Consider the following 16712-nt stretch of genomic DNA (forward strand, 5'->3'; position numbering starts at 1 on the left):
CTTTTATGTCCCTAGTTAGTTTGATCTCATTTTGTGTCTTGGCTTTTCTAATTTTGTCCCTACATACTTGTGTTATTTGTTTATATTCATCCTATGTAATTTGACCAAGTTTCCACTTTTTGTAAGACTCTTTTTTGGGTTTTAGATCATTGAACATCTCCTGGTTAAGCTAGAGTGGTCTCTTGCCATATTTCCTATCTTTTCTACACAGTGGGATAGTTTGCTCTTGTGCCCTTAAAAATGTCTCTTTGAAAAACTGCACTGATCCTCTGTGCCCGCATAAGGGGGCGCGCCCCACAGTTTGGGGACCTCTGCTACACAGTATCCCACAAATAAGAACATAGTAACCGATGGGGCTCAGCTATGTGAAAAGTAAAAACTAAAGTTGCTCCTCTATTCCTGACTCCTAGTGGCAGGATAAGGGACTAACATGCTATTTTCCACTTACAAGATCATCCATGATATATCTGGCAAGCAGTTCAAAGTGTTACATCTTCTTTCACGTTACCCCACAAGCAGTCATTTTATTTATATTGCTTTTCTATGCCAAATTCCACAGTAAAAGAGTACCTCACAACTGCCCTATGAAAGTAGAGAAACATCCTCATTTTATATGGGGAAACTGTGGCACAGAGGGATTAAGTGATTTGCCTAAAAATATATAACAAGTCTGTGGCAGAAACAGGAAGATAAACCCAGATCTCCCATGCCCTGTGTGCCAAAAACAAGATTATACACAGGAAGGAGATGGAATATTCAGATTTATCTAAGGTTTCCCAATGGGAACGAGGGGATATCTAGATGTATGACGTAACAAGCTCTTTGTCCATAACTGTCTCTGCAAGTGTTCTACAGAAGTCCCTTCTACTTGCTGAGGGGAAAAGGAAGGAAGGAGAATCAGCTAGTGCTTGTACAAGAGAAGAGACGTGTAAGGCTAAAATCTGCATTTTTGATGACGTACTCTAAGCTGAATTATCCTACGACTATATCCCATTGGCTTATTAAAAAAGCATCTGATTAAACAGAAGCCTAGGTTGGAGGAAATCACATAGAAACCCTAAGATTTCTGCAGTGACAGACAGAGCCTTCAGTCATCCATACGACAGGCTAAATGTGAAATCTGCAGCACTACAATGCCAGGTACAAATGAGCACGATCCAACGTCTGTTTCTGAGCACTAGTAGCCAATACCAACAGCTCTTCCCCCCAACCCACCATCTCACCCTAATCTTGGGAGTGAAATTTTCCAGAGGGGCTATAAATACCTGAGGATAGGAGTTTGATAACAGAAGGGTGCCCACAGGACTATCAGCAATTACTATTATGCCACGAGATAGGAGAGGAAGGCCGCAATAACACTCCAAAGCTAGTGCTAAGTGCTGAAGAATAAATTAAAAGTTTCATCGGTCTGCATAACCTTACACAATTCTGTCAGTGCCCGTGCCACAATGTATACAACACTATCCCCTAAACCACAGATGGAGATGGACACATGCTATGAAGTTAAAAGGAAGCGCTCTAGCAGTGTTTCATTATGTCATAATGATAAAAACCCCAATATATTCTGCAGTCCATGTGGGGCTGAGATTGAAGGGGACACTAGGAGAAGAATTTTCTATTGATAAAATAAAAGTTGCACTAAAAAGAAGCAACATTTCACAGTAGCAGCGTGAACATAGTACCAAATTACCTATAAATAGGGTTTCTAGTTTTTGGAGATCATTTTTGGTATATTTTCAAGACTGTCTAGTTTTTATGTGCTAAAAAGTTAAATTCCAAAGCATCTTAGCCCAAATTCTCAGTTTAGAAAATGTTCTCATTTAAAAAACAGGAAAAACTTTAAGCTGCACTATTCAGCTTCCCCCATCACCAGATGTATCGTTTAATTTCCATCAGCAACAAATTTAAGAGCATAACCCAATTAAAAAACTGAGGGATAAATTGAAACTTCAGAACTAAACAAAATTTTCTCAGTGCTTCCTCAAAGTAACTGGATGTGAACAATAACTTCAGGATAATTTTATTGGTTAAAAAGTAAAAACAGAAGTCCTATCTATAAATATTTTACATTTTATAGCATCTTTCTTCCCAAGCACTTCCTAAACAACATGCATGGAACACCTCTGAAATGCTTCTACTTTTAGGGTAGCATTTGGCAGCCAACTGACACAGAACACAACACAATAATAGGTAAAGGGGAAATTTAGTAAAGAGACTTAGGCAGCATCCTACTCTAATGAGCAACACACAGGATCTTTATATCTCCAACCACCAAAAGCAGGATCTTGGTAATCAAAGTGCAGTTCTATTGCGAAAAGTGACTAAAGAGGGTACCATGCAGTTCCGTTACTGGGATCTCAATGACTTCTGTATCAAATATGCTCAGTCTACAAATAAAATGAAGTATTTCTGAGGGCCAACACTGAAAATTCTGAGATTCAAGCTGGGTTCTTCACTTCTCATGTGCCACAAGCTCTAACAAAAGATCTGCAGGCCCTTGGTGACACCCATGCTAACCCACTACCTTTAGCACAGGTGTAAGCCACTGGAACTTAAATCATTCTCATGCTGCACAGAAGAGAATACACTCCAGATGATTCTCTCTTATTAGGGCTAATCTACACTGGCAGCGCTTTAACGTGTCTTGTGTGGTCATGGCACAGTGCTGGGAGAGAGGTCTCCCAGGGCTCTAAAGAAACCACCTCCGCTGGGAGCCCTGTCTACACTGGCACTTTACAGCGCTGAAACTTGCTGTACTCAGGGGGGTGTTTTTTCACATCCATGAGTAAGGAAGTTGCAGTGCTGTAAATTGCCTGGGTAGACAAGCACTTAGCTGTGGTGGCTCTGCAGGGCTAACAGGAGGGAAGAGCAGCAGCAGAACATATTTAGTTACAAATGCTGGAAGATCTGACTGGGATCCACCCAAGAAGCAAACATGTGGAGTAGGCGGTGCCATTGTTACACTTGAAAGAACCAAACATAGCAAGTTGCATAAAACTGGGTATTTGACCCTGATGCAAATTGGGCCTGTCTAGGTACAGTAACTCCTCACTTAACATTGTTGTTTCCTTACAGTGCTGATCTATTAGGGAACAAGCTCGTTTAAAGTTGTGCGATGCTCCCTTATAACCTCGTTTGGCAGCTACCTACTTTGTCCACTGCTTGCAGGATTCTCTGGAAGAGCAGCCCCTCCTTGTGGTGATTAGAACGGGGGGGGGGGAGCAGCCGCCCCAGTCAGCTCCCCTAAATTCCCTGTAAGGTATGTGGCTCGGCAGCTGCCCAGCAGCAGTTCAGGTGGCCCTCCCTGCACTACTGGGCTGCTCCTGCCCTGCCCTCTGCCTTGGAGCTGCTCCCAGGAGCTTCCTACTTGCTGGCGGAGGGGGGGTGCTGATATTAGGATGTTCCCCTTCTCCTGCCCACCCCCACCCCCCATACCTGCTCTCCACAAAGCGGAGTTGGGGGACAGGGCTCAGAGACAGAAAGGAGGGAACTTCCTGGAAGCTGTTGTTTCCTGCCTGAACTGCTTAAATGGGCAACGTACTTGAAGTGCGGTCAGCATACTTAAAGGGGCAATGCACATCTCTCGCTCTCACTCATGCACTCACCCCCAGCACTTTGGAAAGTCAGCACCTGTGCAGCCGTGCATGTGCTGTCAGGAGGAGGGAGTGGTGCGCTCCAGCTGGATAGCGTGGGCTCATCAGCATGTTCCGTTTTTGCACGGAAGTGTTTGCAGCTACTGCCCTGCATCTATTGTGTTTCCTCCCTCTTACCTCAGTCCATGCTGCCCTGTAGAGTGTGAGGCTACATTAACAAGAGCATATTAACCCTTGAGGGCTCAGGCGAGTGCTAGTTCATCATCATTTAGCAGCAAGGCATTCCCTGGGAAATATTCCACCCTTTTACAATCATTCATTGCTGTGTACAATATTAAACTGTTTAAAATTGTTTTAAAAACTTATACTGTATACGTATACCGCCTACTCCACAAGTATATAATGTCTTTGTCTGGCAAAAAACATTTCCCTGGAACCTAATCCTACCCCCCTCCCCTTTACATTAATTTTTATGGGGAAATTGGATTCGCTTAACATCGTTTTGCATAAAGTCGCATTTTTCAGGAACATAACTACAACGTTAAATGAGGAGTTACTGTACTCAATCCTTAGGCTACTGAGTTATTACCTCTTTCTCCCCCTCAGCCTTACAAAGGGCTGAACCTATCATTTTCCACTCCTCCCTCCTTGTGTGCCCTGGCTCCCAGTACCTGCGGATGTTCCAGATGAGGATCCGTGTGCCCTTTTTGCCTGGAATGGCATCAAATTGGGCCAGCAACTCCTCCTCAGTACTGAAGAGCGTATGTTTCAGGATGGCCTCGAGGCTGGGTGCAGAGTCTTCCGTAACAATCATTTTCTTTAGAAGCCACAGAGTCAAAGAAAGAACAAGATTGGCCCAGGTTTCCCCTATCCCCACTACCAATGAGACATTAAGAATTCAGACATTTCTGCATAGGTAGGGGATGTACGTGGACATAGCACCCATCAGAAGCATGACTAGGCGCAGTGCCAACAGCAGGTGTGTCCAAAGGGGAGTTGAACCATGCTAAGTAGTAAACAAGGGAACTTGGTGAAAAAATACCACCAGGCACCAACTTTACAGGGAAGGAAGGGAGTATGTAAAGCTAAGCACAGCTGTTAACTTGAGGAGGCAGCTGTGTATTTAAGGCTCCCATCAGTGTGAAGGCAGCACTGTACACACGTATCGTATCACAACACCAAAAAGCGTGTTACTGCTGCCAAGGGATAAGACTATGTGGGGGAATAGACCAGACAACTATTAGAAAAGAGGGGGCACTCCACAGGGGGAGGTGGAGATGCAGTTACTGCAGAAATTATCCAGAAGTTATGCTGGTCATGGAAATTAGCAGAAGTGCCCATCAGATTCATAACAATTTCTGACATCAGTGCAGGGGAATAATATGACGGATGCAACACAAAGCACAGTTGCTATTATAGGGGCTCTCCAAGTGCAGTGCGAAATTTGCCATTACCCTAGTACCGTGGTAGGCAAACTACGGCCCGCGGGCCAGATCTGGCCTGTGGGATTGCCCCCTCCCTCCCCCACCCTTGGCACTGCGGGGTTAAGGCAGACTCCCTGCCTGCCCTGGCCCCACGCCACTCCCGGAAGTGGCCGGCACCATGTCTCTGTGGCCCCGGGGGGGAAGTGGGGTGCCGCACACTGCCCTCGCCTGCAGACACCACCTCCTGCAGCTCCCATTGGCCGGGAACAGGGAACGGCGGTCAATGGGAGCTTTGGGGGAGGTACCCACCAGTGAGGGCAGCACACAGAGCCCTCTACCCCCCACTCCCCAAGGGGCCGCAGGGACGTTGTGCCGGCCGCTTCTGGGAGCAGCGCAGGGCCAGGGCAGGCAGGGAGCCTGCCTTAGCCCTGCTGCACACCGCTGCCACCCCAGAGCTGCTCAAGGTAAGCTGCGCCAGGCTGGAGCCCGCACCCCAACCCCCTGCCCTGAGTCCCCTCCCACACTCCACACCCCTCCCTGCACCCCAATCCCCTGCCCTGAGCCCCTTCCTGCACACCACACGCACTCCCTCCCGCACCCCAACCCCCTCCCCCAGCCCTACATTCAATTTCCCCACCCAGATGTGGCCCTCGGGCCAGGAAGTTTGCCCACCCCTGCTCTAGTACTCCATATGGCTGATGCCCTCCACAGATGTTACCTGGAGGCAGCAACACATGCAGATGACACTGTGGGAGGCTACCCAGATATATCCCCAAACAACCCTCACCATCAGAACTCTTGTGTGAAGACACTGTTGCAACAATAGCGCCTCATGAAACATTGAGCCATGGGCTTCCTCAGTACCACACTTCTCCTACCCCTGCAGCCCCAACCAGCCCCTTCTCCTACCCCGTGCAGATTCCACAGCCACTCTTGCCTTACAGGGAAGGATATTGTTTTGCTGGTTGAATGGTATCACTGGAACAACAACAGCCTGAGCATGGACACGTTCCAAATAGGTCTGCGAAAGGAGCCCCACGCTGAGTGCACCTCCATTCTTGGTGAAGACAATGGCATCCTTTCCCAGACGCATGGAGCCTGACTTGAAACCATTACCATACACTCCAATGGATGGGTGGTTCTTCTTCACTGCCTTGTCCGTGAAGCCAAAGCTGCAAATCACACACACTCAGTCAGTCAAGTGGAGAGCTGTCTGATAGACAGAGGTAAACATGAAGAGAATAGATGGAGTGGAAAGTGATTTTAAATGTGGAACCCCATGGTGGTCACCTGACTCAAAAAGTGTCAGGCAAATGAATAATACTTTGCCTTAATACAGCATTTCCCATTTAGCAGGCCAATGCTCAAACCACTGAGCTATCCAAATCTGTATCCTCAAGTGGAATAAAATCCTCAGTAGGGGTTGGCAAGACTGAAGAGAGGCCAGCTTCTCCTCCCATCACATACATAATCGAGGTTGGTTCAGGCATCTACAATGCCTGCTGCCCTGATTTTCAAGGAAGCATTTGTCACCACTGCCCGCGTTTTACTTCATGGGTCACAACAAACTGACACCACCACACCTCACTGATACTGCAATTACATTATACGCTACCTCAGCCTATATGATCAGCCTAACACACCAGCAGAGTACGATATGTGAAGAAAAACTTCAAGATGTTGCAATGATGCAGTTTAGATAAGAAGTGCATCTCCAAGACTCAGCCGCTGTGACCCAAACTACTAAAACCAGCCTTGTACTTGTTAAAGGTTCAGCCTTGGCACAGCACTATTCCATTACTCCTCTAAAGCTCTGCATGTCCAATTCACCCATTTTTATAACTCTACACTTAAGTGTCTGCAGTCAGGAGAGCTAATAACTGTGGCTCTTTGATATTGAGGCTGCCTTTGGGGAGGGAGGGGAGAATAAGGAAAAATAACCAGAAAATTCCCTTCTCTCCTCTCATTATCTGTCCTCCACATAGGTGTCTATGTGCCAGCAACTCTGGGCCACACCATCCAATTCTCTTTTCATTCTTTCCTCTTGGTGTGCATGCATGAGACAGACAGTCCTTCCCCTCCCCCATACACCATGACAAGAAGGGTGAAGAAGTGATGTGGTAAGGAAAGAGGGTCACTTTGTGGCTTTGTCACACCTCAATGTAGCTCACCATAGATTAGTCCTACAGAAGATGTGGAAAGCGTCTCTCTCTAGGTCTGGGGAAGGAATTTGAAACGAGCTTCCCATGTGAAATTATCTCAGTCTTAGAATTTTAACAGCTAGAGAGGCCTGCTGTCCCTCCCCCACTTCAATTTCACAGCCACTTCATATTAACTCAAGAGAACCTGAAATGAGAGACCAAGCCATTGCTTTCCTCCCTCACCACACAGAGCAGGAAGGGGCTAAGGCTTCTGGTTTTCACTTCCTGAACCCCCCTGGCTTTTCGGAAGACCTGTGGTTTTGTGTTCACAGCATTTGAAGAAATGTTAGATTCTCTGCCTCTGTCCCGCACCTTTTCTTATCTATCAACAAATTGTTGCAGAGGAACAACCAAACTATGCCCTACCACGAGTGACTATCTGCTTTGCAGATGGCCTGCTGGAAACAGAAAAATTATTATTAGGTCTAATGGAAACCTAGAGGTTACATGACACTTGTTCTGAGAGGAGAAGTAGCAGAACAGGATAATGGATAGTGCAGCAGCATCCAAGTGAGGAGAAATATCCGCAGATGGACTGGAAATGCAGCCTAGGGAGAGAAAGGAGGGAGGGCTTGGTGATGCTCCTAGGAAAGACAAAAATGAGCACCAACACTAAGCAGGAAGATGGAAATGTGGGACTGGTGTGGCCCCAAAGGAGCAGACATCTGATGTTCCCTGGGCATCTGCCAGGCACGGAGGTGTAACGGAAGAGGCATGCACAGGAAGATGCAGAAGCAAGCTTTTACTATTTTCTAGTCTATGATAAACTCCTGGAAAATTAACTGCCAGTTCTAACATGCTTCTTCAATGTATAGAGCACCTACTGCCATAGCCACTCAAGCACATCTTTTCGGTGTTTAAGATACAGATTCCAGGCCCTTCTCTACATTCAAAGGATGATGATCACACGGCATCTAGTATGACTACTACTAGCAGATACGATTAAAGCACAAGCGGAATAAACTAACCTAAACAAGAGCAAATAAGATCAGCAGGCCTTGTATCACACCCTAAAGTTTGTTGAACTCAGGCTGTGGCAGACTTGAGTGAGGGGTGGAGACTCTACTAAGGGCTTGTCTAAGCTGGCAATTAACAGCACTGCAACTTTCTCGCTCAGCGGTGTGAAAAAACACCCCCCTGAGCGCAGCAAGTTGCAGCGCTGTAAAGTACCAGTATAAATAGTGCCCCAGCGCTGGGAGCAATGCCCTTCATTGAGATGGGTTTTTTTAGAGCGCCAGGAGAGCTCTCTCTGAGCCATGAGCACAAAAGGCATGTTAAAGCACTGCCGCGGCCTCAGAGCCAACTCTTGAGAATTTTACCCTAGGAACCAACTGCAAGAGCATCCAGCTGAACTTTACGCCTTTGGCAGGTGACAGGATGAGAGGTCATCTCTTAGAGAATGCTACTGTTAGGGATAAAAAGTATTTTAGATGATATTACAGTTAGGCAAATTTGATATTCTGTGGTTTAGAATAAAAAGTAACAAGTTAAATTTTAATTTTTTAAAAAGTTAGTTATATAATAAAAATTGAATTGAAATTCCTCACTGCAGAGAGTCAGACCATGTCTCCCTCTGCCATTGTTAATGAGAAGGCATGAAACCAGCAATGAGGAAAGCCTACCTTCTTACATCACAGAATGAAAGATTAAAGAAAAGTCACGTTCTCTAAAACCACAAGCCATTTTAACATTCTGAAGGGAAGGGAGGCAAGATGGGAAACTTATCATTACCACAAGTCTTCAGAAACGAGATCATGGACTCCTGATTTATTTACTAACTCCAGGCGACATTTGTCTATTTTAAGCAAATACATGTAAGTAAGCTCTTGCTTACTGCTTCTAATTCATGCCAAATTACTTCAGCTAGGCCAGGGACAGGTTGTTACATGAGGAACCCTGCGTATGGAACAGCCCTGAATGTAAAAAGTCACGAGTCTCTGGACCATGCACTGTATGTTAAAAAACAGCTTGTGAGAGGGTAAATCTAAAAGCAGTTATTTTAGGATTTTGCACAGTGTGAGGGTGAGGCAGAGAAGAGAAACCACAGGGAGAGCCCTGTGTACATCTGAACCAGGATCCCTGAAATCCTGAACCCTGGGTCAACAACAACACTTGCTTGCAAGATCTGAATCTATAGTAGAAGAACCATATCTGGGGTGAATTCCTAGCTTGTTACCTGAGCATACGGTGAAGTTTGTGAGGTGTCATTCCAGCACCATTATCTGTGAAAGTCAAACAAAGCTCCCCCTTGATCTCCACAACATCAATGCAAAGAAGCTTAGCTGTCACACCGGGATCTGAGGCATTGTCTGTGGAAGCAAAAAGCCTGGACAGTTAGGCATTCTCATTGTCCTCAACTATTCCTGACACACAGATCATCTCCTTAGATCTCAGAAATGAAAGCATTCTTGAACCTTCCTTCTCCCAAATACAGGGAAATGTCTGATAAAGGATGTACCATAAGAACACAAGAAAGGCCATACTGGGTCAGATCAAAGCTCCATCTAGCCCAGTATCCTGTCTTCCAACAGCGGCCAATGCCAGGTGCTTCACAGGGAATCATCAAGTGATCCATCCCGTCACCCATTCCCAGCTTCTGGCAAACACAGGCTAATAGCCATAGATGGACCTATTCTCCATGAACTTATCTAGTTCTTTTTTGAACCCTGTTAAAGTCTTGGCCTTCACAACATCCTCTGGCAAGGAGTTCCACGGGTTGACTGTGTGTTGAGTGAAGAAATACTTCCTTTTGTTTGTTTTAAACCTGCTGCCTATTAATTTCATTTGGTGACCCCTAGTTCTTGTGTTATGAGGACTAAACAACACTTCCTTATTTACTTTCTGCACACCAGTCATGATTTTCTAGACCTCTATAATATCCCCCACTTAGTCATCTCTTTTCCAAGCTGAAAAGTCCATTTTATTAATCTCTCCCATATTCCCCAAAACTGCTTATCACAAGAAAAGAGCTTCTTATCTGCAGAAGGGTGTGTAAATATAAATTATACAGAAAATACAGGAATACTATCATATAACACAAAAGATTTAAACAGAATGAGTTGGGGTGGGGTATTTTTTATGCATGAAGAAGCCACAAATAAATTATGCGAGTCATCTCAAACAATTGTCAATAAAATTATAACTCCACATGCCATCCTTGTGTATTCTGTATGTGCTATATGCGTTACAGAACAACTGTTCTGAAAATGATTTAGAAATAAAATGTTATTGGAACCCTTGCATTGTAAACCCAGGTACCGTGGTTACCTTCAGTTCACTTATATAGGGCTTAGAGGAAGTCAATATGAATTTCTTTAAAAAGTGTTTTCTATACATAAAAAGATCATGATTTTAAGATTGTATCTTGAGACCTTCCAGGGCTAGAAGGAAGTGTCCCAAGAGGAAGCTCTCTTGTAATCCTGAAGAGTCAAAAAATATCAGACCTTAAGCCCAAGCAGGACTGGTCACAACCAATCTTGAGCAACAGGCATGTAGAATTTGAGAAAACTGGTGGCGGGAATGCTGCATGTGAGGTGAAAGCAAGAATCACTCGAGCAGGTTGCTTAAAAAAAAATTAAGATGACTGGCTATTTGTAGCTGCTCCGAAGTTTGTACAGTTGGAAATTGTGCTGAAGGAACATGGACTGATGGTCAGAGGAGGCAATCAAAGAATGTATGATCATTGCAAAACCACGGTAATGTGTGTTATATTCTATAAGTAGACACACACCACAAAAGTGATGACAATATTTACCGTATCATGGGATAAGTAGTGATCATGCCCCTTTGACTGCCATTATTCCATCTCACCTGGGATTTATTCTAACATTCCAAATTTCTGAGCAGGTTCATACAGCCAACATTTTGGTTTTTTTAAGTTTCCTGTCCTTGAATATTTCATCCTTCTGCATCCAATTGTGGAACTTTCCATCAAATCATGCCTGCCTGAGGCCCAGGACATGTAAAGTTCAATCCCCAGATGCTGCAAGAGCGGTTTCCACTACCCTATGCTAGCCTGCTTGTGACTCCTTGTCCTCAGTGCTTGCTCAGAGTTTTCTCAAGCAGCATGGAACTGCAGCTTTACTGCTGTCCATAGGGTTCCGAATAGCAACAGCAAAATATAGCAGTGTTCTTAATTTTACATTCCTGTTCTTGGACAAGACACAGAGACACTGAAGCCATCTGTCTGCAGACTCAGGCAGGCATCACTGCACCAGTCACATTCAGGTCAATAAGAGCTTCAAACATATGGGTCAAGAACTGAGTCATTGTTAAATGAGGAGAGAGCTGAGACTCAGACGCCTGCTTCACCTCTCACTGGCAGAGCTGCCCCTGCCCAGCACATGCACAGTGACTTAGCACAGAGGTTCTCAACCGTTCCAGACTACTATTCTACTTTCAGAAATATGATTTGTCCTCCATACCCCAAGTTTCTCCTCACTTGAAAACTTGGGCTTCGTGTTTCTGCCCTGGGCCAAAGTGAGTCTAACACTGGCCCTGGCGACCCCATTAAAATGGGCTCAACCAGTTTGAGAACCACTAATATAATATATAGAACTGGTACAAGTGCCATGAACATTCTCCACAGAGTCCTCCAACGTCCGTCCCCCCCCCCGCCCTGCCCCTACCACAGCACAGCTACCAGTGCCCTGAACACCCTCCCCAGCGTCCTCCAAGCCCCCTGCCCTGCCCCCCACAGCACAGCTACCGGTGCCCTGAACAACCTCCCCAGCGTCCTCCAAGCCCCCTGCCCTGCCCCCACAGCACAGTTACCGGTGCCCTGAACACCCTCCCCAGCGCCCTCCAACCCCCCTGCCCTGCCCCCACAGCACAGTTACCGGTGCCCTGAACACCCTCCCCAGAGCCCTCCAACCCCCCCTGCCCTGCCCCCACAGCACAGCTACCGGTGCCCTGAACACCCTCCCCAGTGCCCTCCCACCCCCCTGCCCTGCCCCCACAGCACAGCTACCGGTGCCCTGAACACCCTCCCCAGTGCCCTCCCACCCCCCTGCCCTGCCCCCACAGCACAGCTACCGGTGCCCTGAACACCCTCCCCAGTGCCCTCCCACCCCCCTGCCCTGCCCCCACAGCACAGCTACCGGTGCCCTGAACACCCTCCCCAGCGTCCTCCAAGCCCCCTGCCCTGCCCCCACAGCACAGCTACCGGTGCCCTGAACACCCTCCCCAGCGCCCTCCAACGCCCCCTGCCCTGCCCCCACAGCACAGCTACCAGTGCCCTGAACACCCTCCCCAGCGCCCTCCAACCCCCCCTGCCCTGCCCCCACAGCACAGCTACCGGTGCCCTGAACACCCTCCCCAGCGTCCTCCAAGCCCCCTGCCCTGCCCCCCACAGCACAGCTACCAGTGCCCTGAACACCCTCCCCAGCGCCCTCCAACCCCCCTGCCCTGCCCCCACAGCACAGCTACCGGTGCCCTGAACACCCTCCCCAGAGCCCTCCAACCCCCCCGCCCTGCCCCCACAGCACAGCTACCGGTGCCCTGAACACCCTCCCCAGCGCCCTCCCACCCCCCTGCCCTGCCCCCACAGCACAGCTACCGGTGCCCTGAACACCCTCCCCAGCGCCCTCCCACCCCCCTGCCCTGCCCCCACAGCACAGCTACCGGTGCCCTGAACACCCTCCCCAGAGCCCTCCAACCCCCCCGCCCTGCCCCCACAGCACAGCTACCGGTGCCCTGAACACCCTCCCCAGCGCCCTCCCACCCCCCTGCCCTGCCCCCCACAGCACAGCTACCGGTGCCCTGAACACCCTCCCCAGCGCCCTCCCACCCCCCTGCCCTGCCCCGCCCCCACAGCACAGTTACCGGTGCCCTGAACACCCTCCCCAGTGCTCTGCCCCCCCCGCTCCCCGAGCAACCCCACTGCGCAGCCGGCCTCACCCAGCAGCTCGGCCATGGCGCCGAAGGGCCGCGTGTGGCTGGTGCTGTTGCTCTGCAGGTAGCGCGGGCTCATCTGCGGGGAGAGTGACAGAGAGGGACGGTCAGGGCCGGACTCCCGCAGGCCGGGCCCCACCGCCCCGCACCCGGACCCCCCACCTACCGCGCTGAGGCGGATACCCTGCTCCGTGTTCAGCCTCCGGGCCATGGCGGCCCAGCGCTCCGCGCCGCGGGCTCCAGCGGGAGCCGCGGAGCCGCGCAGTGACAGCTCGGACTGCAGCAAAGCCGAGAGCCCCCTTCCCCCTCAACCGCAGCAATATGGCGGCCCCCGGCCAGCAGATCCCCTCCCGCGCCGTACAGCAACATGGCGGCCCCTGCTAGGTGTCCGCAGCCGTACAGCAACATGGAGGTTTTCACGTCCTGCGCTACGGCGATACAGATTCCTTCACTCTGCCGTACAGAAAGATGGCGACCTCCGAAGGGACAGTTCCACATCCGTAAGGCAACATGGCGGCCTTCTCACCTAGCCAAATGAGAGATCCCCCACATGGTGCTCCCTAAAGGCCTGGACCTATTGGCATACCCACCATCTGGGGCAGCAGCCCTTCTGTCTCCGAGAGCTGCCCCCACGCTGGCTTTCCTGTAACTAGGATTCCCATATGTAGCCCCCCCCCCAGACGTTCTTGTTAAACCCTGGATTTGTGTTGGAAATGGCCCAACTTGATTATCATACACATTGTAAGGAGAGTGATCACTTTAGATAAGCTATTACCAGCAGGAGAGTGGGGTGGGAGGAGGTATTGTTTCATAGGCTCTGTGTATATAATGTCTTCTGCAGTTTCCACAGTATGCATCCGATGAAGTGAGCTGTAGCTCACGAAAGCTTATGCTCAAATAAATTGGTTAGTCTCTAAGGTGCCACAAGTCCTCCTTTTCTTTTTGCAAATACAGACTAACGCGGCTGTTACTCTGAAACATACTCTGAAACCTGTCATATGTTTCAGAGTAACAGCCGTGTATTCGCAAAAAGAAAAGGAGGACTTGTGGCACCTTAGAGACTAACCCATTTATTTGAGCATAAGCTTTCATGAGCTACAGCTCACTTCATCGGATGCATACTGTGGAAAGTGTAGAAGATCTTTTTATACACACAAAGCATGAAAAAATACCTCCTCCCACCCCACTCTCCTGCTGGTAATAGCTTATCTAAAGTGATCACTCTCCTTACAATGTGTATGATAATCAAGCTGGGCCATTTCCAGCACAAATCCAGGGTTTAACAAGAACGTGGGGGGGGGAAAAACAAGGGGAAATAGGTTACCTTGCATAATGACTTAGCCACTCCCAGTCTCTATTCAAGCCTAAGTTAATTGTATCCAATTTGCAAATTAATTCCAATTCAACAGTCTCTCGCTGGAGTCTGGATTTGAAGTTTTTTTGTTGTAATATCGCAACTTTCATGTCTGTAATCGCGTGACCAGAGAGATTGAAGTTTTCTCCGACTGGTTTATGAATGTTATAATTCTTGACATCTGATTTGTATCCATTTATTCTTTTACGTAGAGACTGTCCAGTTTGACCAATGTACATGGCAGAGGGGCATTGCTGGCACATGATGGCATATATCACATTGGTGGATGTGCAGGTGAACGAGCCTCTGATAGTGTGGCTGATGTTATTAGGCCCTGGGATGGTGTCCCCTGAATAGATATGTGGGCACAGTTGGCCACGGGCTTTGTTGCAAGGACAGGTTCCTGGGTTAGTGGTTCTGTTGTGTGGTATGTGGTTGCTGGTGAGTATTTGCTTCAGGTTGGGGGGCTGTCTTTAGGCAAAGACTGGCCTGTCTCCCAAGATTTGTGAGACTGTTGGGTCATCCTTCAGGATAGGCTGTAGATCCTTAATAATGCGTTGGAGGGGTTTTAGTTGGGGGCTGAAGGCGACGGCTAGTGGCATTCTGTTATTTTCTTTGTTAGGCCTGTCCTAATCTGAATTTGTGCTGGAAATAGCCCAACTTGATTATCATACACATTGTAAGGAGAGTGATCACTTTAGATAAGCTATTACCAGCAGGAGAGTGGGGGAGTATTTTTTCATGCTTTGTGTGTATAAAAAAATCTTCTACACTTTCCACAGTATGCATCCGATGAAGTGAGCTGTAGCTCACAAAAGCTTATGCTCAAATAAATTGGTTAGTCTCTAAGTTGCCACAAGTCCTCCTTTTCTTTTTAGGATTCCCATATGTTCAGGTCAGGAAACCAATCTCTATCAGGGAAGATTTTTGAAATATGAGTAAAGGTCTGTGATTTTGCCAGCGGTACTTACGCACTGCCCCGAAAGTGGCAGCTGCTAGTTGGGCACCCAGCTCTGAAGGCAGTGCCTTCGCCCTACCCCAGCTCCCCTTCCCCTCAGCAGTGTTCTCTATTTGGGAATTTGAAATACAGTAACCCCCTAACCCTACTCCTGTACTGCCAATCTCAAGAGATCAAAAATCATGAGTCAGACCCAAAAAATCATGAGTTTAGGGCTTTTTTTAAAAGGACTATATTGTGGTTTTTGGTCTGTCTTGATTTTTGAACTTACCCTGCCCAAACTCAGTGCATACATGTAACAATTAGTGCACCCCACTTGCCCAAATGTATTAGGTAAGGTGATTTTGGCCCCCGTTGCTAGAGCTCTCACCCTATCCCCCAGTCCCACTATCAGTTCTGTATGATCATTAAAGTGTGCACATGTTCAGAGAAGCGTGGGCATGAAAGGTGTAAACTGAATTAAAAGACTCGCTCATGAAAGGAAACAAAATGGATAAACTAGACCTACCTCTGGCATGTCCCTCTGTTTTCTACTCTCTTTTAAAGCGGAAGAAAATTCCACCTTCTCCATTTCCTATGAAATTCAATTTAAATCCCAGCCAGTGCTGAGCTTGGAACCATCCCCATTGTGATGCACAAACATTCCGTGGCAACGTGAACTAAGCAGGCTGTCACCAGACAGGGCCTCAAAGGAACTCTGGTGTTCGAAGAGTCCAAGAAAGCTCCTCAGACGTTGTGCCTATCACGCTGCTGCTTTGAAGAATTAGGCCTCCAGAGTTTGTAAGGGCAAAGGTGGTCAGAACCAAAGCCAGAGAGCTCTGTTGTAGTGTGTAGAGCATTCTTCAAGGCTGGATGTAGTAACACTTCCGCATTCTGCTTGTTTTGCTCTAAAGCCATCGCCCCCAGCATTACAAGTAGGACACTACACATCACTCCATTTGACGTTTGAACTCAAGCCTGGATCTTGCACATGGCACATGATGAAAGGCTACCGAGAGCTGACAAGAGACAATAGCTAGAAAAAAATCAAACTGACAGGCTAGGGGGAGACTAGACAAGGGGAGAAAAAAGCAACAGACAGCAGGGTTAATAGCTGGACGTTTGGGGAAGGAACCAGCTGTTATAGGGAATTTGCATCCCTTCTGGGTGTGTGGCAGGTGTTGCACAGCTCATCTCTGTTAAAGCCATGAAATCTGGTTCCATCAATCAGAGGGCAAGGGGATCTCAAATGCTTCTCTCCAGAAACAGTCGGGTTGGTGGGGAAGAAGCATTACAATAACCTGCCATATT

At 47.9% G+C, this 16712-nt stretch overlaps 1 protein-coding gene across 4 annotated transcripts in view; it reads right to left on the reverse strand.

Annotated features, from left to right (window-relative positions):
• Positions 1 to 13467, reverse strand: part of MORC4 (MORC family CW-type zinc finger 4) — a 33411-nt gene extending 19944 nt beyond the window's left edge. For 2 of the 4 annotated variants that reach the window (XM_073360744.1, XM_073360743.1), the window contains exons 1-5: positions 13277 to 13467; positions 13117 to 13189; positions 9395 to 9527; positions 5971 to 6189; positions 4265 to 4411 (exon numbers count right to left, since the gene is read on the reverse strand). In XM_073360744.1, coding sequence (XP_073216845.1) covers positions 4265 to 4411; positions 5971 to 6189; positions 9395 to 9527; positions 13117 to 13189; positions 13277 to 13321 — 617 coding nt within the window. In that variant the 5' untranslated portion in view covers positions 13322 to 13467. Of the gene's footprint in view, positions 1 to 4264; positions 4412 to 5970; positions 6190 to 9394; positions 9528 to 13116; positions 13190 to 13276 lie in introns of those variants that run through there. The other 2 variants (XM_073360745.1, XM_073360746.1) reach the window with 2 other exon arrangements.
• Between the last annotated feature and the right edge of the window lie 3245 nt (positions 13468 to 16712).

This window comes from Lepidochelys kempii, chromosome 9 (assembly GCF_965140265.1).
Source record: "Lepidochelys kempii isolate rLepKem1 chromosome 9, rLepKem1.hap2, whole genome shotgun sequence".
In the NCBI taxonomy this organism is placed as follows: Eukaryota; Metazoa; Chordata; order Testudines; family Cheloniidae; genus Lepidochelys; species Lepidochelys kempii.